Here is a 23,963-nt window from a genome sequence, read left to right as displayed (position 1 = left end):
TAGGTCAAGACAGCTTTAAATTGAATGAAAAATAAGTGTAAATCTAATAAAAAACGAGCTTTTTAGATGACTCACAGCATAGAGTCTGGACTCTAAAGATTCGAGATAGACAGAGTTCAGTGAGATATACTGAAATAGACTTACGACCAAGACCAAGGCCGTATATTAGGTTTACGACGATGGACTTGACCAAGGACTTGACTCTGGCTGATAGCAAGTGAAAGAGGCAGCTAAATTAAAAGGAAATTGGAAACATTTGTTCTCGAAAATGGCGCACATTTACTGCGATTGCGTGTAATCTGGCGCACAACAACTTTGAGAGATCTGCGTTGCTTTTATATAGGTTGGAATCGTTGGAATCGCAGTTATTTGTTCGTAATTGATCCGGGAGTGTGGAAACTGTTCTAAGAATCAGATATATTATTTTATGGGATTGTTTTTTGCAAACTTATTGGTCAGTTTCGCGTATTATTATGTTTAAGCAGTGGGGTTTGGTTTGGCAGATCAAGATCAACGCTGAACGTGACCACGTTTAACCCGGCAGGCGGTGGGCCTACCCAGCCCCCGTTCACGAGCCTCAGAATTCCTTTACCGTGACGTCACGTGGGCGGCAAAAATCCCTTCACCCCATAACGATCCATACAAATGAGGCCGAGTTTTGAGCTGGGCTGACGCCCAAGTTGAGGGCTAAAATATTATAAAAAGCATACCATTTGACTCAGTAAGGCTTGATTTTTCCAAAACCGGGCCTGAATAGGTCGAATTCGAATGAACCAAGCATTAATTTTGCCTTTTAGATGAGGCCTGCAAATTTCGATGAAGTTTTTTCTCGTGAAGGAACAAAATAGTGCTACCAAATGCGTCTTGCGCCGCTTTTGCAAAAGTTAGATACTAACGCCATTTCCTATCAATAATATGCAAATTTATTATGATTTTGGCCAAATCGAATGGCAAACATTCACTTAACAATAGCAAGACTTCTATGAGGTGCATTGTTTTGGCGAGTGATCTATAGTATGCTTCAAAAATACCACTGGAACTTGGTATACCTCATACTGCACTACCAAAGGAACTGAAGACTCGTATCTGAGCCACTTTGAACCTACAAGATAATGGGCTGAAGTGTGAAAAAGGCTGTGTTATGCCTTTCAAGAGAAGAAAACATGCCAGTATTGGTCTTTCTAGCACAAATATCTATTTCTAGTGAATATTAATAATGTGTAAAATCATAAAATGTTGAAGTTCACTTGATACGAGAACAATCAACAGATCACCAAGGCAAGGGACCTGGTTGACTGGTCTTGTTGAGTCCATTTTTTTACATTTCTCTCATCCAATAAGTACCTAGTTAATTGAGTAGAGTATTGTCTACTATTATAATTTGTGGTTAATACCTTAACACAGAACATTGTGAGCAACTGTCGTGCTGCCGCAAGGCGCAAATGAGCAAGCACAAGTGCTACAGTGACATGAATCATTATGAATGTATTTCCAAGGTGGCATGTACAATAAATGTTACAAGGGTGGAGTATGTTCTTTTATGAAATGGAAATCATTTAGAGATACAAAACATCACATGATTCAGAAGAATATTGGTGAGCTGATGATATTTGATGTTCGTACTTTAATCTATATTACTATTTGAGGAGGGTGCGTCTGTCCGTTACCGAGGTCCCGACTTGGTGGTGCTTTGCGTGGACTACAGGCCAGACCGTTGCACCTAGCCCGGTGAAATTTGCACAACTTATAGATCAAAGATGCGCGACGTGCCTTTGAGGGGTCTCAGCTTGATCGGGTCGTTATTGAGCGCGTGGCGCGTGCCCAAAAAGTGCAAATTCGCGTCATAGACTTTACATGTATAAATCGGCGTGCGAAATCGGGCGAAAACGGCTAATTTTGGCCGACACGGGTCCAGTTCCCGTGCAATATCTTGGTGACCAGGGATCCGACCGGCACGGGGAAAACAGCATCGTGTAGATAATTGAATGGGCAATGGAATCGTGTGCGATACAGAGGATAGCACGCGCCACGTGCACCGGGGAGGGCACTTTTGTTGAAAAATTGCGGTTTTTGGCGGATTTTGGAATTGATTTTATTTTTAGGTGACCGTTAAACAGGGCGAGTTGGAACAACGCCTGTTGGCAAGAGAAATGTACCGCCTATCATATAAAAATTGTGAAAAGCTGATTGATCCAAATCAAGGTGGTACAAATCACGGGAGAAAATGGTGTTTGTCAATTTTGTGTCACTTTGTTAATCACACGGGGTTTGCTGCATAACCTGATACCTTTGGCAATTGAATATGGTACCATTGGATAGAGCATTCAATTCTGTCCAATATTCACTCTTCATTTTTGCATGATTAGCAACAGTATCCTTAAAAATGTAAATGTTCCAAACCATTACATTGTCATTTTTAGCGAAATTCATCGATGGCCCTCAAAAGACTTCACGCCAGTTTTCGAATCATTCTAAAGTAGAACGCATGATAATACGACACGGGCACCTCGATGCGATGTATCTTTTTGTTTTCTTACGAAATGCATGGCCGTCAAAAAGCAATCGAACGAAATGGATATCTACCAACCAAATCGACACAGACCAACCCAATACCCACGGGTCAAAAAATCCCCCCTTCGCGTTGCGGAGCACGCGGGTAACCCTAGTAGCACCCATAAAAATCATTTTCATTTTGTTGAGCAGTGCTCTTGAGATATTGGGTGACCGGGACGGGTCAAGTAATTGAGTTGAAGAACTATGCTGAAATATGAATACAACACTAAACATTTTCAGCACAAAGAACCATCAACTTCTTCGTCCACTCCAAACACATCTATTTTTGAATGCATATTGCCCACTCAGGAAACCTTAATGTAAGGCTGAAGCTGAACTGCAGGTTCATTAGCTACGTTAGACTGTGCCCATGCTGCCCACAGTTCCTTACATAAGAAGACCAGTGAGTGATGAAGTTCTAACTTCTAAATCATTGAAGTCACTTAGAAACATGGTCTGGCACATTTTGCACAGCTATTTCAATTTCATATAATCCAGCAAAAGATATATTGAACGTCATATGGAAACCATGAATAATGAATGTGTACTGGAGCAGCCAATCTGCAAATATGGTAACTTCGACGAGATCTTGTTGGTGTGGGCTTATTCGGCTGGTGCGGATTTGGCATGGTGCAGAGCGGATTTGGCTAATGGCTTGGTGCAGTGCGGATTTAGTGTGGTGGGTAGGTTAAGGTGGTAGGTTTTAGGCTGTAGGTTTAAGATTGTAGGTTGTAGGTAAGGTTAGGCCAGGTTTGGTTAGGTTTGGTTTGGTTTGACTTGATTAGCAGGCATCTCTGGGTAGAGCGCCTCTTCCTGGTTGGAAAAACAAGTGTGGGGCTTGCTTAACGACTACCACATTTTTCTAATGCATGATTTTACTGAGGCAATTGGTGTACATTGCTCAGACCATCACTTTGTCAATATAGCCAATGCAGCATTGTTATGAGGGCTAATTATTGCATATCTGATGGTCATGCTCAACCCAAAATTTAGAAATATTCATAGCTGAATAAAAATTTAATCACTCATCAGCATTTCAATTTCAATGTGCGATACAAACCAACCTCTGATGAACAGACACTAAAAGGGAAAATAATGACAGAAAACCTGGTGATATTTTATAAGCGATCTGATAAATAAAGCTAGAGTCGTCTGAATCCTCAATAGTCCGATCTAAAATCGCAAATTTGCCCATTATCACTACCTATTTTAAGGCAAAATCCACAAACAATACCCTATTATAAACGGCCTATACGGCCTTGAACAATACCTTGCATTATAAATGTCTCACGCAAGTCATTTATGTATTTGCAAAAGGCTACCATATCGCTACCATATTATGTGACGTCACCTGGGCGGCAAAAATTCTTTAGTGAACTAACCTTATAAGTAAAGTAATCTTGGGCCTACCAGCCACCTTCCACGCGGTGGGGGGGGGGGGCACTTTTTTGCCCCCCCCCCCGTATCTCCGAAACTACTGGACGGATCCGAAAAATTCAAACGGCGTTCGATAGCCCTGTCAAATTTAACGAGGGAAACCAAATTTCATTGACCTCGGGGTCACCGATGACGTCACAGGTCAGGTCAAAGATAAAATGTTTCACCGTTCACAGGGCTTCTAGGGAAAGCGCTATAACACCGAGTAAAACGCATTTTGTCGAAAATCAGCGATAAGGCGTCAGTTGTCTAGTACATATGTTGCTATTAGAGGTCACTGGTCATACCAGGTCAGGTCACAGGTCAGGTCACTAAAGGTCACCAAGGGTCACCACATGAGCCCAACTTTACTAAGGTTATGTGATGCATGTTTTATGGCCAGTTTTTCATTTCCAACTCAATGGTGTTGTTTATAAGAGCATCAGGTACGGTTTAGGTCACTTTCTGGTGGAGGTCAGGTCAAGGTCAGGTCAAAAAAGGTCAAATTTCAAAGTTGATATTTTTGCACAAAATGGGTATCGATTCGATGCAGCTCGTCACGGGGAGTCTAATGGTGGTCTTTGTTTTGCGCTACGAGGTCTAGAATTGCTAAAAATTGAGTTTGAAAATTTGACGTCATCAATTTTGAACAGTTTTTTCGCTATAACTTGGCCAAAAAACGAGGTATCGATCTCAAATTTGGTATGTAGATAGAAGGCGGTAGGGACTATCACATATATTCCGGTTTTTTCGAAATTCAAAAAACTTTTTGGATTTTTTGGCTATTATATTCAAAAAATCTATTTTTTGATTTTTGGGGGTCAAAATCCAAAAAATTTGAAAAACCGAAATAGCAGTTTTGTAGCCCTTTTGATTCCACACCTTTTATGTCTAAAACATTTTTCTGTATCTCTAAAGCTGTAGGCCTGACAGCTCTTCCCGCGAAACCTTTTTTTGGGTCGAAAATGGCAAAAATGACGTCACTCTTACGTCATTAGCGGCCAACCTATCATAGCCTTTGGAAAAAATTTTTGGTCACCATGTGCGCTAGCTGCTCCCGGGAGGGTACTGAAAGTTTGGTGACGATCGGCGCAGCGGTTCTCGAGATATATCGAAAAAAGTAAAGGGGGGGCAAAAAATTGCCCCCCCCCCACCGCCTGGAAGGTTAATCGAGATATTTCTAGGGTTGGGCTAGACAGAGTTTGGCTCTTTGTAGGACTTACTTTCACAGCATTTATCTGCCTGAATGTTTGGTAAGTCTTACACATTATTTTGCTGTGATGCACCTAAGTATTAAGTAATAGAGACTAGGCTTGCACCTACCATGACCACCCGCTATGATGTAATTCAAAGTTGGCTTATTTCACTGCAACAGGGCTGCTCCAGTCAGGCTAATGCTGTTTTTTCTGCTCTGCTGCCTAGGCCCACAGCTGCAGAATTCAAGGTCAAATGCCTGTGATGTCCCAACTCAATAGGTTATTGATGGCCAGCTCCTGAGACTTGAAAGCTGGTCGCCCTTAGTGTGTTGCAGCCTGCAGGTCATTCCTTCCACTTGTACGCATTCTGGTGCCCCTCAGCTCATGAAACAAGGGCACTGTTCAGTTCAGTAGCTGTTTTCGGGGAGCATGCTGAATGCTGATAGTTTTACGTTATAGGTCAAGGTATGGCAGCTACTTTGATTCCAGTAGGCGGAACTATGGTCAAGCGTACCCATTTTCGGGAACGCATTTTCGTTCCCATGTTTGGGAACGATAAACCCAAAAATGGGAACGCCATGTAGGCATTATTTAAAACAAGAAAAAGAACCGTTAAATGACGTCCAAAAAATATAAAACGATCGTGAACCGCCTGATATTTGTCTCAATATTGTTGGGAAAGAGTTTGATATTGTAAGGCCCATCGTAGTTTCAAATCGTTCCCCTATTTCTAAAGCAGTCCATCATCCGGGCCGCGAGCCCAAATTTGGGAACGCTCTCGTACAATGGCGCTGCAAGCGTTCCTTATTATGGGAACGTCGTACCCAAAATTGGGAACGATTTCACCGACGCCTTTCAGGGGCTCTTTTCATTAACAAGCATCACGTCCAACGCCGCAAATTATTGTTAACGCAACAATCATCAGATGACCTTTCCGGCAAGACCGTCACATGTTTCGCCCGGTCTTCTGCGCTTTTATTCCCGTCGATCTCGCAGCGGACACGCCCCCCTCTGCAGCATTACGTAATTCACAACGCTCAGAGATGTTCAACAAGGTCTTCCATACCTGTATCCACCGTCCGTGCCGAGGGTGGAGACATGTTAAGCACCTGTCTGTTTATCACCGATAGTTGACGAGTACAAGGAAGTATCCAAAAATGGGAACGCTGAATATGTTACACCCTCAAAACACCTAGTCCCAATGGAAATCTAGTTTTTTCCTTTCTTAATGAGTGTAAGTGGCAAAAGGCCTGGTAGGATGGGCACGAGGAATGATCGAAATCAGCATAAAAATTATAAATAAGCCACACAGAGCGACCTATGTAAGAGGAATTCCCCCAAAACGATCACGCTTAGAAACACGGAAGACAAAAACCACGCTCATGACGCTCCTTATAAAACAACGCTAAACAGCTAGCATCCAAATAAAATGTGTCTTTCCGGGCTGATAAAATACAGCTGAATAATTTTCGACCACTTAAACTTAGTTTACAACAGTAGTTCGGTAAAATCACGCACGTTCTACGTGGTCGTCCGCCTCGACACCAAAAGTCAACAATATTACCTCGGGACTGTCCGCGTGTTCGCTTGCATATGTCAGCATCTGGTGTCGCTAGTATGAAACTTCATAACCAGGCGAAAATTATTATGCTTGACCTCAAAACGTAAAAAACGCTTCATTTTCCTTAAAATTGCATGTTAAATGTAGTGTAACCCATGTTTTCACCATTCCGTCATTTCAAAAAAATCATTAAAAATATCATTCGACGGTCAATTTCCTTGTTCAACGGTCAGATTAAAGATAATTTTATAGAGACTTAGTAGATACTTAAATTAGCGTGCACTTTTTTGAGACGTGATGCACTAATCAGTTTTAGTGGTCGAACGGCCGAAAAATTACCTTCCGTTCTCATAAATGGGAACGCCCGTTCCCATATTTGGGAACTCCGTTCCCAAAAATGGGAACGTTCCTATATTTGGGTACTCATGACCATAGTTCCACCTACTGATTCTGGTCACTGGTGGATGGTGGGTACTCTTTGTTTCTCGTCCTGTTTTTCTCACTGGTGATAGTGAGACTGAGCAGCACATCACAGCTCTTGACCTTTGCAGTGTTCAGTAAAGGGAGGCTATGAACTGTAAAGCTTCAGAACACTGGAAGCCCAGTCTACTGATGGAACTGCTATTTGAAAAGCCCCCAGTTTTGAGTGGTGAAACATTTAGGTAGCCACTTATACTCTTGAATCATAACATTTCTCGATTGTGGGCTCTATCCAATGCTCATAGACATTAATTTCTGATACCTATAGTCTGACTCTGGGCTAAGGCTTTGCTTGGCTACTTGTTTCTTTAAAAACCATAAAAAATCATCAATATTAATGTGGCAATTGTAACATGTAAAACAGTTAATTTGAGCTTGTCATTTTGTGCTAGCAATTGTAACAGATAACTTGAAGACACAAGGGTTAGAAGTGTTGGCTGATCAATTCAAAGGTGATATTTTAGACATTATTATCTTCTATAAATTACCAGCTTCTAGTGAATATAGGGGCGGTAGAGATGGCTCTTTGGGAGAATGACCTTTATAGTGGCTCTCCCATATAGTTGCTCCCCTTTTAGTTATAGGGATACTGGGAAGCTGGGAAAAGGATGAGGATGAATAATGAAGTAATGAAATTTCCAGTTGTGACATATAGGTAACCAATTGATGGTATGTGACAGTGAGGAAAAGGACAGCAAACCATGACAACATTGGTGCAGTCTTACAGGAAGAGTTGGGCAGTGATGACTGAGGAAAGTCAAGTAGGAACAGTATAGGAGTGAGACCATGCCAAATTTCCCCACTATCACTGTGTGAAGACTGTACCTGAATTCCACTTCTGCTAGAGATACTATTTGAGCCCCACCAGCTCCATACAAAAGTCCATCATAGCCATAAAAAACTTTTATCTTAGGTTTTTAACTCAGAATAACTTTTACACCTACTTACTTCATTTTGTGAATAGTGACCAAGATATATCCACCTGCCAAATTTTGAGTTTTGCCACTGGATTTCTAATAATTGGCTGATTTGGTGGCCAGTAAGCTGACTGCACTCCTGGTTAAATCTGATTCATAATATAAACATTTTATTAGGGGGATTGCTGGATTGTGGAAGCTCCAGAAAAAAAAGATCAAGTTTCAGCACAAGCTGAATACTTCTAGTTCAGCTTAAAAGCCAAGTTTACATTGGAGCATTTTCTTTGAGACTTCAGCCAGTATTGATGATGAGGATTGATAATGTGTCATTGTGTCATTCATAACTGATGCTATATGGTTTTGAAATTTGAAAGTAAATTTTACCATTTATGAGGCATTGTGTGTCAATGTTGCAGATACAGCCATGATGAACCCGGCGCTGCCCAGTCCGTCGCCGACGTCGACAGACGCCTGTCTGAGCATCGTGCACAGTCTCATGTGCCACCGCCAGGGCGGGGAGTCAGAGGAGTTCGCCAGAAAGGCCATCGAGAGCCTCGTCAAAAAGCTGAAGGTGAGTGGGGGGGGGGGGGGGGAGACTGCAGGTGTTGGGTGTGGGGCTGGGGACTGAGGTCTGAGTTTAGAGGGATGTTTTTGGATCATCGTGATTTTGTGGTGAGCGTCCGCCGTCCCAACCTCTCCATACACTTCGGTGTCATTTGCATCCTAATGCTGGCAGTCCAGGAAGCTAGGATGCCGATTGAACGACTCCTTTCTGCACCACAGGAGAAGAGAGATGAGTTGGACTCTCTGATTACTGCCATCACGACCAACGGCGCTCACCCGAGCAAATGCGTCACGATCCCGCGTACATTGGATGGTCGACTGCAGGTACGAATGGGAGAGGGGAAGAGAGGCAGGAGGATGGGAGGGAAAGGACAGGAAAATGGGTCATATTCCGCCCACGGTGTATTACTGTACTACTGTATAGTGTATGGCTGATTGTAAGTACGGACGGGGGGACGGGAGAGGGAGGATGTCAGGAGAATGAGAGTTCGTATACTGCTCAGAGTCTCAGTAAATGTAGTTTGTTGACTGCTGCTTGCTTAGCTGGCGTTTTTGAAGCATTTTACTGACTTTAAGACGAATTATTAGTGCTTGTACATTAACATAAATTTTCACCGGCCACGTCACAGGCACGATATTTGGCACCAATGACACACTACGTAGCGGGACGCTTAGCAGGTTTCGTTATATACCTAGCACTTATGTCGTTATGGCCAGGTGGCGGGCAGGAAAGGCTTCCCCCATGTGGTCTACGCCAAAATCTGGCGCTGGCCCGACCTACACAAGAACGAGCTGAAGAACGCCAAGTTCTGTCCACTGGCCTTTGAGCTGAAGGCGGACGTGGTGTGCGTCAATCCGTACCACTACGAACGCGTCGTGTCCGCCGGCATCGGTGAGTGAACGGTGCAACGAGCTACGGGCCTGGCTCCAACGTTAGCTGGTGACATAATATGCTGGTGTATGAAGCTAACTTGCATCCTTTTAGTTACCCTGAGGTCTTGCTAGCCTGACGAAATGATTTCCTTATAGTTTCGACAGTTGTTGTGATCTATCAACACTCTAACTTCTGACAATGTTTGCGATGAATCATTCATATTTTAGGGCTTATCAGCTGATTTTAATGCAGTCATAAATCCAATGTTAGTTTTACTGTGGTCATTTATGATTCAAAATATCTAAGCTCATATAATTCTTGCCACTTAAGCACCTCGATATAGGATGGGTTTCGCACTTCGTTCGAAGTTTCTTCCGCCACTACGACCCTCGACCAACATCTTGAATCGCTGACTCTTTACTCACTCCCGACAGACCTATCGAGTCTGTCGCTGCACCCGGGCGGCCAGTCCTCTGTGAAGAACGAGTACTCGGCCGGCTTAGACCATGCTGACGGCGGCGGTGACGGCGGCGCCGGCCCCACCCCCGGCGGCTCGGGGGTGTCGCCGGCCGCTGCGGTGGCGGCGCAGCACCGGCCGCCCATGCACGGGATGACGCCCTACGGCATGCCGGCTCACGGTCAGTGGCTGGGGCGGGTGGATGTGAGACAGGGAGAGAGGGAGAAGCCTGAGGGAATGAGACAGGATGTCATGTCCATCATACGGCGCTGAGAATTCCGGCATGAGGGTTTGGGATGGAAGTCTGACTGGAGCTTGATGTGAGCCGCACGGGATTGAGAGAGTGTGAGACTGGGTGTCGCTGTGTGCTATCATGCTATGTGCATCACGTCTGCTCAGCTGTAAGAACGCTGGACCGTCCACCGCGGCGGACAGGCGTCGCTGGCTGTACAGTGGAGCAGGCTGCTTCCGACCGCACTGTGTCTGAGCTTGTGTCGTCGGCCTTCAAAGCGCAGGTGTCTGAGAAAAACGCATCTGCGATCCGTTAGAGACCCGATCTCTCAGGATCAGGGAACTTGCTGTCCTCCCGGGAGGACTGAATGCCACCAAGCTAATGTGCTAACAAATTGTGTCGCTTTAGCCGTGCCACCGTGCCAGGAGAGCCGCTGACCTCCCGTCGACCTGCTGATGGGAGAAGAGAGACTGTCGCTGATCTGTCTGATAGCTAACTAACCTCTGCTTATGGTCTGCTGCTATATTTGTCCGCTGAGCGCACAGTGGAAACGGACAAGGCGTTTTTCGGCCATCTAACTGGTAACTGTGAGCGACATTGATGCTTCATAAATTGTGACCCGATAAAGGGTGACAAATAGCACAATTTGCACCGTTTCTAGCAATTCTGGCGCATCTAAATTTCCGCTGTCATTTTTATATTGTTATCGCGGTGATTGCTGTCATTTTCCCCAAATTTCGTTGCTGGTCTCCTTGTTCATAATCTACATCAGTCACGCCGGGTCCGTTTCCTCTCTGCGCTCCGTGCTTGGTCGTCTGTCGTGGCCGTGACGTCACGGTGGCCGCCGGCGCCGCGCTGCTGTTACAGGTGGCGCCCTCTCCCCCGGCGGCAACTCCTCGCAGCAGGGTGGCTCGGCCGGCACCGGCTCCGCCACTTTCTCAGACCACCGTAAGGAATAGATCACTACCTCTCATATTGCCTTAGAACGCCCCAGATGTAGAAGTAGACATACAGAAGCTTAGAAACCTGTAGATACCTGATGGCACCCCCTAAACTCATTATCAGATTCGATGTAGAAACCGAGTAGACTGTAGTCGATAAGTGTAGTCTAATGAACAGCAGGGAACTTTTTGTTATGGGAAATATTTAAAGGAAATAGTTCACTTTTAACATGGGGCTTTGAACTGGAATAGCAGTTCCGTAGCTTGAGCTGGGACAAGCACAAATCAGGAGCTTTTACGGCCCAATGAATATCACCCTAGGCAAAGATATTCCATTTCTCGTCCCGAAAAAGGTGCCTTGCTGATGGATGCGTGCCTTGCAGGGGTCATTTCCCTCTTTTAAAACTGAATAGTTATTCCTATATTAAAATATAGAAAATATTTTTTTTATAAAAAGGGTTTTTTTTATTTTCTGATCATTTTCAGCATAAATAATCATAATCCATTGCAAAATTATAATTTCGTGAAAGTGAGCTACTTTGTTTAAACTCAAATTGCACTCCCTTTGAAAAACAACACGAAAATTTCGCTAAGTCTAGCTAAATTGGAAAGAAAGGTCCCAAAAAACCGGCGCGCTGCTTCTTTGGCAGCTACCGTGAGCCATCAGATGACCGGAAACTTCGCATGGCTTGTCGATGCTGTCCTCCTCCGACCTGTGGCCGGCTGCCAAATTGCTTTTTGCCGCGTGAAGCTGGTCGATGATTGATAGTTTATGCGATGTTGTCTGTGTATTGCAGCCACGGGAAGTGGGATGGGAACTGGGAACATGGTGGCATGGGGTGGCGAACAGCTCTGCTTGTTTGAATTGTTATCGATGTTTAGCGCCATGCAAGGGAAGTTTCTTTGGGTGGGGTCAATGGGATGCTTTGCGATCTCTATGACGTGAAAGTCTTGCCTGGTGATGTGTTCTTGTTGGGTTGATCTTGTTTTATTGCTACACTGCGCTAATTTTATGGTATGTTGGAATGGTCTATTTATTTTCTCCATTCCGTACTGTTCTTTTAGCGTGGCTGGCGTATTCAGCTGGTACAGAACCTCTTTCTTATTTTCCGTATCCGTAGTTAGTTCTGTTTTCTCCGTCGCGTCGTGTGTAGTTTCTTCAGCGTGTGCCAGGTGCCTGTGTTTTTCTCTGCTGACTGGGCCTGTGTTTCAGTTGGCTCTGCGTAAGCCCGCCTTCCGTAGTAGTTCGTTCGGTGTCTGCCCTCTCTCTATCAGTATCTGACGCACGGTTAGACGGCCTGACCGACGCTGTGCTCTCTATGCTGTCTGTTTCAGCGGGTCATTTCATGAATGCTGCGCCGTTCTTAGGTCAGTTACCTCGGGTTTTAGTGCATGTGAGGTGGAGGCATGTCAGGACGCGGTACTTGGTCCCTCGCGATTTTGCATGCTGGGCCTCGTTTCATAAAGCGAGTCCGTAACTTACGCCGGTTTTTGGTCTTGTATTGCAAGTGCATGTGAAGCGATACATTTATTTACCCTTCTCCCTTCTGTTCTTGCTTGCAAGATAAATAAATTCAACGATTCAAACTAACGACATCGCTTCACATGCACTTGCAATACAAGACCAAACACCGGCGTAAGTTACGGACTCGCTTTATGAAACGAGGCCCTGGATTCACTCTTTTACTTTAATCTTGATATACGGAGCATTATAATCGAACAGCGTTCGTTTCGTCCTCCGATTCCCAGGCCAGGGATTATTGCATCACGTGTTGCGATGCCAGTGAACAAATATCCTTTATTTATTTGCCTTGTATCTTCGTTCTATTTAAAAAGTACATTTTCATCTTCATCGTCATTCATATTTCCTATCCACCCTGCACCACCATGTCTTCACAATGACGCCGCATCCTCCCTCACCGCCATGCTACTTAAGAATGCCCCGCTAACCAAACTGACCTCTCACCCTGTCCGCCCTCTGACCTGACCTGACCACTGCAGCGCCCGGCGGCGGTCCGGCCGGTATGGCCCCCCACCTGCCGGCCAACGGGTTCGCCATGGGCGGGGGCGGCGGGCCGGCTCGGTTCCCGGGCCCGGGCGGCCAGCCGGCGCCGGCGGCGGTGCCCTGGAGCGGCGCCGACAGAGGATCGTCGGGCTCGACACTCACCTACACACAGAACATGGCGCCCGACAGGACTACGCCGTACACCTGTGAGTTCCGGGGCGATCGGGCACTCACACAGTAATATCGTGTGTTAATGGGGTGACAGGACCACGCCGCACACATGTGAGTTCTGGGATGACCTGTGCTTTCGTATGACAGTGTTTGTTGAAGTTTTCGGGAGGTCACGAAATAGCAAAGACGTGAGAGGTCGTCGTTCCTTTTCGATGCTTATGAGGGACATATTGAGGCTTGGCGACTCTACTGATGCTGTCTTCTGGAACAAAGTTCAACACATCTGTTCGTGATCCATTCACTCAACGCTCTCATCCTGTTTGTCAAAGTAATGCCACAGCCGGTCGTTGTAGTTACTTCGTGTAGCCCCTGTAGCTGCTCCCGATATTCCGTGCTCCTGACGCTCTGCGTGCCCTTGTGCTTCAGTCGCCGGCGCCAACTCTCACGTACAGCAGCAGGACACCCAGGTGCTTCTGTCCAGTGTGCCGCCACCAGAGTTCTGGTGTAACATCTCGTACTTCGAACTGGACACGCAGGTAAGGAACTGGTCGGCGACGGAAAAAGATATGGGGGAGGGGAGTTAAAGTGAAAGTACACAGTCTGCCATCTTGGCCTGATATTGGCTGAGCATTTGCTCGAAGGCATTGTCAGTGTTCATGTCACATTTTTCAATCCATCTTCATCAATATCTCGACGTCAGTACATCTACGCCAAGTTGACCGGTTCCCTGTCTGCTCATACCGTCATCCCCATCACCCATGGCGTCCCCGTCACGCACCACTTTCTCTTTCAGGTTGGCGAGGCGTTCAAGGTGCCCTCCTCCATGTCTTCCGTCACCGTGGACGGATACGTGGACCCGTCTGGAGAGAGCCGCTTCTGTCTGGGCGCCCTCAGCAACGTGCACCGAACCGAGCAGAGCGAACGGGCCAGGTGAGAGGGCCGGGTGGTGCGAAGTGCGAACATGAGGTGGTCTTAGAGCCCAGCGTAGGCTGAAGGAATGGAAGAGAACAGTTTTTGGAGTCTTTTGATGCTATCTGACGACAAAGTAGGTTCCGTCCGTTATTGTCAGTAATTTTGTTTAAGCATGCCGGAGTATGTTCATAGCGCTCTGTAATTTTGTAATCATATGTTATGATTGACGGGGTGTTCGCTCTGTTCAGTGTATGTGCTTATGTTGTAGCTACTATTTAGTATCACAGAAAAATCCATGGATCATTGTGCCAAGCTATATGCAGGGGTATCCCCAGGTTGTTCTGAGCAGCCTTATCAGCTCTGAATCACCAACGGTCCCATCAACCATCCTCCCCTGGCCCTGCTGCCCCTTTACCTCTGACACTCTCGCCCCATTTCTTTACAGGCTGCACATCGGCAAGGGCGTGCAGCTGGACGTGCAGGGCGAGGGCGACGTATGGCTGCGCTGTCTGAGCGACCACGCCGTGTTCGTGCAGAGCTACTACCTGGACCGGGAGGCGGGCCGCGCGCCCGGCGACGCCGTCCACAAAATCTACCCGGCCGCCTACATCAAGGTGTTCGACCTGCACCAGTGCCACCGGCAGATGCAGCAACAGGTGCGGGAAACAGCCGGCTGGGGAGGTGTGGAAAAAGGCGAGAATTGAATGTTAAAGACTCATGGGGAGGTTAGGAGATGTAGGAGTAGGATAAGAGTAGTAAATGGGTGATGACTGATAAGTCATGAAGAGTGGGATACTAGCCCACACATTCGATGACACTTTCACTTCGTCACACTCCCTTTTTCCATCTGTAGCTTATATGTATTGGCTCCTTATTTGTCTTGTCTTCTTGTCTCCTTATTTCCATCAACTGGTAAGCATTGGCGCCGATGATCGCTGCAGTCCTTGTCCCCCAAAACTATCATCAGTCCTCACTTCATTACCCTTAGTCCGGCCTCCAGCCCGCCCGCTTTGCCTCACGGTGTACGTTCTTCCTTTTGTCAGGCGTCCCAGGCGACGGCGGCGGCGGCGGCGCAGGCGGCGGCCGTGGCCGGCCACATCCCGGGCGCGGCCAGCGTCGGCGGCATCGCCCCGGCCGTCAACATGGCGCCCGTCGCTGGTATCGGCGTGGACGACCTGCGGCGGCTCTGCATCCTCCGCCTGAGCTTCGTCAAGGGCTGGGGTCCCGACTACCGGCGCCAGAGCATCAAGGAGACGCCCTGCTGGGTGGAGGTGAACCTGCACCGGGCGCTGCAGCTGCTGGATGGTGTGCTACAGACCAGTCGCGTCGGACAGGCGCGGTCGTGAGCAGGGCGTCAGGAGAGCGCTGCTTAGCGGCGCGGCGTAATGCGATCGCGGCGTTTGTGAGCGACGATGGTGTCGAGTGGTGCCAGGAGCTCTCTGGACGCCGGTCGGACGGTCCACAGTGGTGCTGTGTGGTGGCGAGTCCCGGTGCTCACACTGGTAATCTGCCAGTCTGGTGTGCTGCAAGGACGCACGCTGGGGCCGACGCTGTTGGTGCTACGTGCTGTGTGGAGGCGTGACATGGCCTTCCGGGACCATGGTCGTTTGCGTGCCTTGGATGGAGATCTTGCGGCTCAGGCGGGAAAGGAGAGACTTGACACCTCAAACACACCAGGAGCTGCCATTTGGGAGCCTGGAGTCTCAGATTCCCGCCCCGCCCGAGACCAAGCTGCAGAACAATGAATGGAATATGGCAAAAGGTGGCAAGCGGTGATGAGTACAGAATCTTCAACGAATCATGTATATTGTATAATGAGGCAATGAGCTGTCGGTAACTCAGTGGAGAGGATTAATGGTCGAGTAGATAAATCATGGCGTACGTAGATATTAGGAGACAAGACGAGTGTTGTACACGGATGTGCAGCGCAGACACGTTTTACAGGTCGCCTCACGACACTAAGCTGGTCGCTGATGAGCATGAACTGGCGACCGATGGCTTGTTTTGTATGTTGACTTGTGTATGCCACTCGCAGCTTTATTGCAACATTGACGCGATTTCGTCTAACTCTAAGCAGAGAGGATTCCTTTCTCCTTGGTGCGGCTCACTGCATGACTACCGAGCTTTGACTCGTGTCCCCACGGCGTCATGGACATGGGCGGAGGTGGATCCTTACGGGCGGTGGCTGCGATGCCGGTCCCTGTGTTAGCCAGTGGCGACAGGGAGCTGCCGCTGTCAGTCCGAAACTCTGCTTGCGAGTTGTGACAGTCTCCAAGCCCCTCTCACTCAGACAATCGACCGGCGAGCGCGGCTTTGTACATGCGTTAAAATATATGAGGCGTCGCCGTTTAGAGGAGCTCTCAGCTGGTGAACATTACAAATGTGGATTCAAGGTGTTGCAGTGGTAGCATGGAAACATATTCAACAGGGCGCCGGAAAGAAGCAAACCTATGGCTGCCGGGATTGGCGTAGTGCGATACCTATTGAGTTGAACGGTTGCCGAGTGCGGGTATGGAACTGTTCAGTTCAGCAATTGCCTAAACTCTCATAAGATATTGCTTATGAAACATAGCCGTTGTAAAACAAGACGGGTCACATTAGTAAGTACGTTTATTGTTAGTTCAGAAAAGTACACGCTTAAAGCTCAGACATAATGAATTAATGGTGCATACAAACTGAAATAGGGCGCGATCCACAACTGAAAGGGAAGCAACTGACTCAAGCCACAAATAGCTTTATCAGCAAGGTTTATGAACTTCGTGTTCCGGGATGAGTTTGGGACTGATATCGTCAAGTCGCATCGCAATATGAAGCAAGGTTACATCGCTAACACCAGCAGAAGACAACCTATGCTAATTCATGTGTTCAGGGCCCAAACATCACCTCTGCATTCAGCCATATACGAACTACGAGGACAATGACCGCATTATCTCGCCTAAATCTAGCTGGAGATAAGGCACTTGCTTTGACTAAGTACTAAGTAGGGCACCACACACAAAACATCTCTACCAGCACCCACTGGATGCATTCCAATCAGCTGAGTCACAACGTTAGCCACATGACCCATAAGAATCATGCCATCGGTATCTGAACGTCTATACGGACGGGCGTTCAAATAAACGGAGTGGCATTACCTACAGGCGTCGATAGCCAAGTACTACTGATTGACGAGTGGTATATGTTGATGCTAATCATTAACGAATATCTGCCATACCACAACACAACGAAGTGATACGTTCGTACATACTACATCAACATAATACTTCACTGCACGGGGAAAGATGCCACGATTATGATGGATTCGCTTCCTGTCTAGTTTAATCGAATTCGAGACCCACTTCATGGTACAACAAAGATCATGTTACTTTCAGACAACTCCCTTTGGAAATTTCACCGCATTAATAATAAAGGAAGGCAATGAGCATCGGCAGTCGATACTATTGCTAAATCATCATCGAGAGAACTTAGATTCTCTCATTACTGCACAATGCAATTCGCCAAGCTCTTTTCCTCGAAATAGTGCCACTGAAGTGTCCAAGAAATGTTCATTGTAAAAAAGCACAAAAATAGACAACACATCTCTAAGTTCTCACCCACACCATACAGTGTTCAGTCATTTTTTCAGACACATCTCAGCTATCCTTTGGGTCTCCCAACTGGGGCAGGAAATACTCTCTCACCCTTGCACTCATTGCCACCAGCTCAGGGTCCTGTGTTTCCAAGTTCTTCAGCATCTGCATGAAGGCTACACTTGCTGAAACATGCCACACCAATGTAAACTGAGCCATGCTGCTCAAAAAGTATAGTAACTGTCATCAGCTTTGTCGAAAAAGAAAGATTAAGGGTTTGGCTTAGAGCTATAAAAATACCGAATGAACTGAGTGCTTTGATGTTTCCACCTATATATAACTTATTGTTTCTGCAATCAACAGCAAGACCTGTTGATATACCTATGCACTAAAAGACAGCTTACACTCATGCAATTGAAATAGGCAAAAACATTAGATCAAAAGCTGACATATCGTTAAAATTGAACAATTGCACAGCACAGGAGCGAGCATACATACCTCGTTCACCATAAAATCCATGTTTTTCAATGACCTCTGCCTGCACCTGAGCTACCAGTGGAAAAACGAGCTGCATGTATTTGACCATGTCATTGCCAGCCTGATCTCGTGCTCCAGATATCTTCTCGTTTATCTCATCTGACTGCAGTGTCTGCAGCAAGTCTTGCAAGATATCTGTAAAAACATGCTCCTTGTCACAATATACCAATGCAGAAGTTTTTTAGGCCAATATCCAACCAGTTCAAGAAAGAAAAATCAACAATTAACTTACTTACCTAGTCAAAGCACTGAACCTTTTGAACGGCCAATACAGTCACCGTGGATAAGGATGACAAGGGACTGCTGACCAAGCTGTGTACTTCATAGTATAACCAGGTTACTCTAAGATGACAAGCAACTTTCACTCATTCTATCACCTTATCAAAGAATAAAAGACAACATTAAAAAACTAGGTGAACAAACATTGAACACAAGTCGCAACCCACCTTTTGCTTTAGCCTGGCTTACAGTGAGATTTTCAGTGGCTGCCATCACAAAATCTTTATTTGGATGGGATATCATGCACCGTGCGAATGCAAAGTCAAAGGTGCACGCTCACACGCATGTATCAATATAGATCAAAATGATCAAACTTAATCATCATAATTAAAATCATCAAAGTGCTTATCTCGACGGAGGGGGAGAATCGCTATTCATAGGGCCTTGCGCTATTCGTCACCTTTGCGCAGTTTTTGGAAGCAGCCCGAAAAACTGTTACTCATTTCAGAAAATTGAAGCATTCAAAACATGTATTTACCATCAAATTTTTATGATGCAACTTAAAATGCTTCAAATATATATTTTAGAATTAATGAAGGACATATATTAAAGATTTTAGCCAGAAAAGAGCACAAAAATATGCATCCTTCTCGAATTATTTCACCTTGAAATGCAACAGCTGAGCAAGGTTTTCATGCCAGCTCCGTCCCAACTTGCCTTGTTGTGGTATACCTAGTTTGGCATGTGAAACGTGTGGGGTTTGTGTGTACAATATTTGAAATTTGTGGCTGTTGTCGCCGAGCTGGCTTCAGAGTGTGCTTGATAGTTCTCGTGGATTTCGACTGTTTTATATTTTAGCAATATAATCCATCACGCCATGAGCAGCAAAAGACCAGGTATGTTGCTTCATTATCATTATTTTGTGGCAATTGCCTGTGTCAGTGTGCCTGCCTGCTGATAGTGATAGCCCTACCCTGAGGGCTGAGGCTGAATCAGAATCAAATGCCAATAGTCCCCACTGTCACTTTGGATTAATTTCATGATGTACAATATTCTTATCACTTTCAGATTATTGTGTTACTTATTGATAATGGTGACTCACGCAAAGTTAATCTTCTATTCAAATGCCAAGGCTATAACAGATAACCACTCATCCATTGTTGCCGGGCTAGATTGGTACCACTGTGCCTACCAGTATTTTGATTGCAGTCGCTATTTTTTGTAACTTCAATACAGATGCTTAAGTGGGGCAATGTCTGCTTTGGACTTCAACTTTACAACTTTATGAAATAAAGCATTGTATCCAGCTTTTATATTGTAATCAATTATGTTTTAGGAAAGGCTAAGCCACAGCCAATTATAGTTTTGCTCGCCTCAAAACAAAGACACCCGTAGGGGATCTTCGCTCTGCCTCAGGGGGATTGGCCACATCAAACGAGGACAAAGCAGATGTTCTCAACTCCTTTTTTGGAAGTGTATTCACTCGAGAAACTCTCGACGATATGCCAACCTTGCCAACTAGAGAGCGGATTCCAGAGCTAGCGGACATTACCATCACTGCCTCGGTTGTAGAACGCAAACTGTCGGCATTAAACCCATGCAGTTCTCCCGGGCCCGATGGCATTCATCCGCGTGTCCTACACGAAGCCCGTCAGGCTCTATGTAGACCACTTTCCTTGCTCTACCGTCGCTCAATTGATGCGGGCACGGTACCTGACGAGTGGAAGCTAGGAAGGGTGACACCCATTTTCAAAAAGGGAGACAAATCTGATCCGAGTAATTACCGTCCAGTTAGCCTCACCGCCGTGACGTGCAAAGTTCTCGAATCCATCATACGTGACAGAATTCTGCAGCACTTGACAGAGGCTGACCTCCTCTCTGACGACCAACATGGATTCCGGCCGAGGCGTTCATGCAGCACCCAACTGTTGGAGGCCCTGGAACACTGGAGCAAATCGTTTGAGGATCAGACTCCAATAGACGTGCTTTACTTAGACTTTTGCAAAGCCTTCGACTCTGTCCCTCACCAGCGCTTGCTCCACAAACTTAGAGCCTACGGCGTGACTGGCAAACTGCTGGCATGGATAGAGTCTTTTCTCGGCGGCAGGAAACAACAAGTAGTTGTCCAGGGATGCTCCTCAGAATGGACGGCCGTCCATAGTGGCGTCCCACAGGGATCTGTCTTGGGCCCATTACTCTTTCTCGTTTACGTCAACGACTTACCAGATGCTGTTCAGGGCCTCATCAAAATGTTCGCGGACGACACCAAAGTATACTCGTCGATCTCCTCGCCTCGTGACACCTCACAGCTCCAAGCGGACCTGGACGCTTTAGTCAAATGGTCCGACACTTGGCAGCTCCCATTTAATGAGAGGAAATGCAAGGTTTTGCACATGGGGCGCGCGAACGAGGACCATCAATACACGATCAGGGGAAATCCAATGTGCGACACTTCGCTAGAGCGTGACTTAGGGATCCACATTTACTCGGAGCTGAAGTTCCGCCAACATGCGTCAGTGGTCGTTTCCAAAGCCACTCAGGTGCTTTCTGTCATTCGTCGCTCCTTCGCCCTGCTAGACTGCTTCACGCTTCCACTTTTATATAAGGCGTTAGTTCGCCCACACCTCGAATTCGGCAACCATGTTTGGGGTCCGTTCAACCGCGCGGACCAGAAACTGCTGGAAAGGGTACAGCGAAGGGCAACACGTATGGTATCCAGCATCAGACACTTACACTACGAAGAACGCCTGCGGAAGCTACGTCTACCATCACTTTACTATAGGCGCAAGCGAGGTGACATGATTTTTCTGTACCAATTGTTCAACGGTGGAGTGGACATCAATCCAGACAACTTCTTCACGCGAGTCACAAGCAGTTCCACGCGAGGCCACCCATTCAAGGTCCTGAAGCCCAGAGCGACCTGCAAAGCAAGGAGGTCGGCCATCTCTGTTCGCGCTGTGAATGACTGGAACTCGCTGCCTGCCGAAGTCGTATGCTCGGCATCGCTGAACACCTTCAAAGCGAGTCTGGATGCCCACTGGGTCCACCTCTGGTACCAAACACCAGACAGCTAAGCTGTCAAACCATGGAGCTCGATGAGAGCGGGGCCTACAGGCCATTTGGCCTTACCGTAAACCCGACAACCGTAAGGTAAGGTAAGGTAAGGTTTTTTGCCATGATAACTGTAACTTAATTTAATAGTAAATATTAAATGAATATCAAACATTGACATTTGTTTCATCTTCATTAAGACCAAATACTTACAATTTTCATACATATTTTCATACAATTTTCACTTTGACATGTGTGGCTGCAAAAATGATCTGATGACATTTAGGAAGAGCAAGTCCATTTTTGCAGCCTAAATGCATGAAAGGCATGTCAGTTTTTAGTTTAACCATCACTGGCATCAACTGAATGCAAATTATGTAGAAACTACCATTTTGAATTTGGGGAATTTAATCAATTCAGTCATGCTACATAGCTTTATAAGTTAATAGCCAATGTCAGATGGATCATTTACCTAAAAACCCTGCCTGAGCATTGCACAAAATATCTCAGCTGCTATTTGCCATGCTTCAGTATTTGTAGATATGTATATAGGACGTTTATATTGAAGGTTTTGTACAGCATTTACAATTTACATAAGTATGTACTGTTAATAGGTCATTTTTGCTTGAGTTGCGAATAAACAAATTGGCATGTTGTCACCACCAGGTAATTATCGTAATTTATGGTGAACAGCGATATGTTCAGTCTCTGTGTGTTTGGCATGCGCCGTGTTTACGTTACTGGCACTGCGTTATCGTTCGTGCGTTCCGCTTTTGTGCTGCCCCGAACGGCAGGCCTGCCGTATCGCCTGGCTTATGCGGCCGTTTCCGTTGCTTTCAGAGCATGGCATGTCCAACGGCGCGATGGCGAGGCTAGGTAAGTAAAGACCGGTGCATGTCTTCTCTCTGGGCTCGCAGCACCACCTGGGGTAGTGCATCGCTGCCGCGAATCGCCTGTTTGTTGAGCTTGGCACGTTTTCTGTCTGCTGCGTTAATGTCTGTGTTCGTTATGCAGCGACGGGTGTAATATGGGCCCTGAGATGGGTGTTAATGTCTGATGGCTGCTTTGACTGTGCGCTCATGTGTTACTTTCTAAACGCATCCGTGTTCCACTGTGGTAGGTAAGGCTGGTTTAGTTCTCTGAACACACCCGTTTACGATGACATGGCTCAGCATGTCGTTCTTCGCTTTGGATCACTGCAAAAATGCAATGTTTATCCCCTTCAAAGGTATTTCCCACGGATTTCGCAGCCGCTTTTTATGGTCCTGCCTCTTTTACTAAGTCGGACTTACGACTATAACATAGATCCGTTTTTATTTATTGTATTACCCGATACATCGTACACAACTATACCTACGCTCCCCTAAAACTTCTTCGATCACTGGTAGGACTTGTCAGCAGCACATTTTCGGTCCTGCCCAGCACCTCACAGACTGGGCGTTGTCTCGTCCCCCTCTCCGCCCCTCCCCGGCCCCAGTCGGTCCTGGTGACCTGCAGTGGCCATTGGGGCCACACGGGAGCAGATGGGCACCATTGATCGGCCGGCAGGGCTGGCTGGCCAGTGACGGGGTAAAGGGGCAATTCATGGATGGCAGCTGCGTGGTGTGTGCTGACTGGCACACGGTCCACGAGGACCGGCAAAGTGAGAATTACTCGGTGATTCGTCTCATTTTGGACTTTAGGTCGAAGAGCTTAAAATTTTAAGTGATTTCACTATTGCTTTCGCCCTTTTAAATACTCACATATTGGTGTAACTATAAATGTACGTGAGCGATGATCTAAACTGCGGAACAAAACGATCCAAACTTTTTATTCAACAATGATTCATATGTGTACATAATACAGGTATCTACTTCATGTAGATAACTATCAAACGAATCTGAGCCTCTGGCTGGCCGGCCGCTAATCCAAAAGCGGTCAGTATTTATCAGCCCCCGTTCACGAGCTTCAGAATTCCTTTACCGTGACGTCATCACGGCGCATGAATTTTCCTTCACCCATAGAAATGCATGCAAAGCATGGTGTGTTTCAGGCGGGCTAAGGAGAAATGTAAGGCCTACATGTGTTCAAAAGACGTACCACTAAGCCAATGGATTCGTCTCATTACGATAAATGGGGTTGAAATCGAAACATTCGGCCTATATTTATCTAAAATGGGCCAATCAAATGGTCCCTGCAACTCATAATGAAGGATTTCCTCTGCGTTGAAAAATTTGTTTCAAGTGTTTTTTCATCAGCGACAGGGGAAATCCTTCATAATTGCTACCAGATTACTACCATATTCCCTCGCATTTATGTTGCGCATTGC

General features: G+C 46.4%; 3 protein-coding genes across 25 annotated transcripts in view; 2 read left to right on the top strand and 1 right to left on the bottom strand.

Annotated features, from left to right (window-relative positions):
• The first annotated feature begins 5,129 nt into the window (after window positions 1-5,129).
• On the top strand, window positions 5,130-16,630 carry LOC122388706 (mothers against decapentaplegic homolog 4-like). Of its 7 annotated transcripts, XM_043380045.1 has the most exons (12): window positions 5,130-5,222; window positions 8,540-8,694; window positions 8,907-9,011; window positions 9,405-9,579; window positions 9,996-10,199; window positions 11,118-11,198; window positions 12,527-12,559; window positions 13,193-13,402; window positions 13,794-13,903; window positions 14,161-14,297; window positions 14,725-14,935; window positions 15,323-16,630. In XM_043380045.1, exons 1-12 carry the CDS (start codon window positions 5,216-5,218, stop codon window positions 15,623-15,625), a joined length of 1,731 nt encoding a protein of 576 aa, XP_043235980.1. In that variant the 5' UTR covers window positions 5,130-5,215; the 3' UTR covers window positions 15,626-16,630. The 7 variants fall into 7 exon arrangements, with proteins under 7 accessions (XP_043235980.1, XP_043235985.1, XP_043235982.1 ...); XM_043380050.1 differs by lacking the exon at window positions 11,118-11,198; XM_043380047.1 differs by lacking the exon at window positions 12,527-12,559.
• Window positions 16,631-16,871: 241 nt separating this feature from the next.
• Window positions 16,872-19,068, bottom strand: LOC122388709 (protein C10-like). 3 transcript variants are annotated; one of them, XR_006257857.1, is made up of 3 exons: window positions 18,622-19,030; window positions 18,347-18,520; window positions 16,872-18,033 (listed from the first exon to the last, which is right to left on the bottom strand). XR_006257857.1 is itself a non-coding variant. In XM_043380059.1 (3 exons), exons 1-3 carry the CDS (start codon window positions 18,905-18,907, stop codon window positions 17,912-17,914), a joined length of 372 nt encoding a protein of 123 aa, XP_043235994.1. In that variant the 5' UTR covers window positions 18,908-19,068; the 3' UTR covers window positions 16,872-17,911. The 3 variants fall into 3 exon arrangements, 1 of the variants encoding a protein (XP_043235994.1); XR_006257856.1 differs by having other exon boundaries at window positions 18,854-19,030; XM_043380059.1 differs by having other exon boundaries at window positions 18,832-19,068.
• Window positions 19,069-19,345: 277 nt separating this feature from the next.
• The window catches only part of LOC122388703 (septin-7-like), a 95,946-nt gene continuing 91,328 nt past the window's right edge, over window positions 19,346-23,963 (top strand). For 4 of the 15 annotated variants that reach the window (XM_043380029.1, XM_043380023.1, XM_043380019.1 and 1 more), the window contains exon 1: window positions 19,364-19,500. In XM_043380029.1, the coding sequence (XP_043235964.1) occupies window positions 19,482-19,500 (19 nt within the window). In that variant the 5' untranslated portion in view covers window positions 19,364-19,481. Of the gene's footprint in view, window positions 19,501-22,495; window positions 22,532-23,963 lie in introns of all 15 variants that reach the window. The other 11 variants (XM_043380021.1, XM_043380018.1, XM_043380016.1 and 8 more) reach the window with 7 other exon arrangements.

The sequence above is a fragment of the Amphibalanus amphitrite genome, unplaced genomic scaffold (assembly GCF_019059575.1).
Source record: "Amphibalanus amphitrite isolate SeventyFive unplaced genomic scaffold, NRLGWU_Aamphi_draft 000333F_arrow, whole genome shotgun sequence".
In the NCBI taxonomy this organism is placed as follows: domain Eukaryota; kingdom Metazoa; phylum Arthropoda; class Thecostraca; order Balanomorpha; family Balanidae; genus Amphibalanus; species Amphibalanus amphitrite.
Note: the sequence above shows the minus strand (reverse complement) of the source record. Positions and strands in the feature narration are given on the sequence as shown.

Bases quoted from the DNA above. Each gene is read 5' to 3' on its own strand.
- LOC122388706 (XM_043380045.1), top strand. The intron at 14,298-14,724 runs GTGAGAGGGCCG...ATTTCTTTACAG, and splicing joins GAGCAGAGCGAACGGGCCAG to GCTGCACATCGGCAAGGGCG. The intron at 14,936-15,322 runs GTGCGGGAAACA...TCCTTTTGTCAG, and splicing joins ACCGGCAGATGCAGCAACAG to GCGTCCCAGGCGACGGCGGC.
- LOC122388709 (XM_043380059.1), bottom strand. From the start codon at position 18,907: ATGATATCCCATCCAAATAAAGATTTTGTGATGGCAGCCACTGAAAAT. The intron at 18,521-18,831 runs GTGGGTTGCGAC...ATGTTTTTACAG, and splicing joins AAGCCAGGCTAAAGCAAAAG to ATATCTTGCAAGACTTGCTG. The intron at 18,034-18,346 runs GTATGTATGCTC...GGCATGTTTCAG, and splicing joins TGGATTTTATGGTGAACGAG to CAAGTGTAGCCTTCATGCAG.